At 42.5% G+C, this 1,724-nt stretch overlaps 1 protein-coding gene across 1 annotated transcript; it reads right to left on the minus strand.

The window, feature by feature from the left end:
• Positions 1-213: 213 nt before the first annotated feature.
• On the minus strand, positions 214-1,434 carry LOC308081133 (uncharacterized protein). Its single transcript, XM_080457527.1, has 3 exons — positions 1,348-1,434; positions 989-1,148; positions 214-601 (listed from the first exon to the last, which is right to left on the minus strand). Exons 1-3 carry the CDS (start codon positions 1,387-1,389, stop codon positions 438-440), a joined length of 366 nt encoding a protein of 121 aa, XP_080313653.1. The 5' UTR covers positions 1,390-1,434; the 3' UTR covers positions 214-437.
• Positions 1,435-1,724: the final 290 nt, after the last annotated feature.

Below are 1,724 nucleotides of genomic sequence, written 5' to 3' on the forward strand. Positions count from 1 at the left end.
AATGAAAATAAAGTGCAAAAGCTTTCAGAAATTGTGAAAAAATAAATAATAATAAAAATAATATATATAAATGAAAATAAAGTGTAGACAGTATTATTGGGCCAATATATCTTCAACTCTCGTAAACAATCCCTTTAACTCTCGTAAATTATCATTAAGATATAACTCTTGTAAAAATGACAAATAACAGTGCAAACTCTAAAGTAACAACTTAAATGTTCTGGACACAAACTAATGAGGAACCCATATCTCTTAACTCAACTTCAACAAAAGGAGGGTTCTTCTCATGAGGTAGTTAATTATTCCAGCAGAGGGCCATTTCAGCCAACAAATCCTGAATGATAAACACACCACAAACTCTGTGTGTGTGTGTGTGTGTGTGTGTGTGTGTGTGTGTGTGTGTGTGTGTGTGTGTGTGTGTGTGTGTGTGTGTGGGCCTATTGGGCCTGTTCCTGATTTTCCTGTGTGTTTTCGAGGGATCTCCTAGCTCGTAGGGTCCGGTTTCCACCACGGTCTCGAGCTCCGGTGAACCATTTGGACACGGCCAACTCTGCATCCTTCTGGTTTATATGCTGCGTGACGGCGTTCTTCTTTATTGCCCCTAAAAATAAATGACAAGAAGCCAACTTAGTAATGCTGGCTTGATTTTTACATTATGAAACCTTATAAGACAGACTTTTCAAAAGTTTTATATCGCTGAGAAATGTGTATGCTTTTTAAAAACAACCGAGTCAAATCTGAGAACAGTTCAAGCTATTCACACGGCCAAGTGCTACAGGAAAAATGCAGGATTATGTATAGAACCTGACAGCTAAGGTGGCTAAGATGTTCTGATGCATTATTGAGGATTCTTTGCTGAACAGAAAAAGAAAACGGAACAATAATTTTAAATGTCTTGAGCTATGGTGGCAATTTAGTTTTCATGTAGAACAACAAAGTTCAGGTGGCACCATCATATGTTATGGCAATAACACAAAATCTAATTTACCATATAGAACCTCAAAAAGTGCCAGTCCTCGGAACTCCTTCTTGCCACTGCGTCCGAAAAGGTTATGCTCGAGTGCCAGCTTATTGGTCAGGAGGAAACCCATCATCCTCCTGACACAACGGTCCACGGAAGTCCCCCCAATGTCTGCAACCATGGCAACCTGAGTATGATAAAAGTCACAGGAAGGAAATTCTGTATTAAGTGAACAGCTAAGATGTCAATGCCCGTTGTGTGCATGCACTCAAAGGGCAGTTTAACAGACTACCAATGTGATTAGAAAATACAAGCACATTTTGAAGTGAATAAGAGATTTAGAAAATACAAGTACATTTTGAAGTGAATAAGAGATTTGAACTTACAACTGCAGACTTAAAGTCAGGGTCACCCAGCTTTAAGTTCATGGACTCGAGATCTGCCACCGTGTCCAGCGGGAGGGAACACAGCTCCTTCAGGCAACTCCAGCGCTGGCAGAGATTGTTTCTCCTTCAGCAGTATGTTCAGCATCTGCCCATGGACCTTCTGAGTGCTCTTTACTTGCTCTAGGAGTCTCACGAGCTGGGTGAACATGTGTTCTTCCATGCCTGGTGCTCGTGGTGCTGGACTCGGGCTGCTCATCGGGGTTCCAGCTGTGGGTCGCCTTATTGGGGTTCCGGCTGTGGGTTGACTAGGGGTTCCAGTGGGGTGGCTCATTGGGGTTCTAGCTGTGGGTCGACTCATAGGGGTTCCAGTGCGGTGG

Source organism: Gymnoscopelus braueri, assembly GCF_963280865.1.
Source record: "Gymnoscopelus braueri genome assembly, contig: SCAFFOLD_76, whole genome shotgun sequence".
Classification (NCBI taxonomy): domain Eukaryota; kingdom Metazoa; phylum Chordata; class Actinopteri; order Myctophiformes; family Myctophidae; genus Gymnoscopelus; species Gymnoscopelus braueri.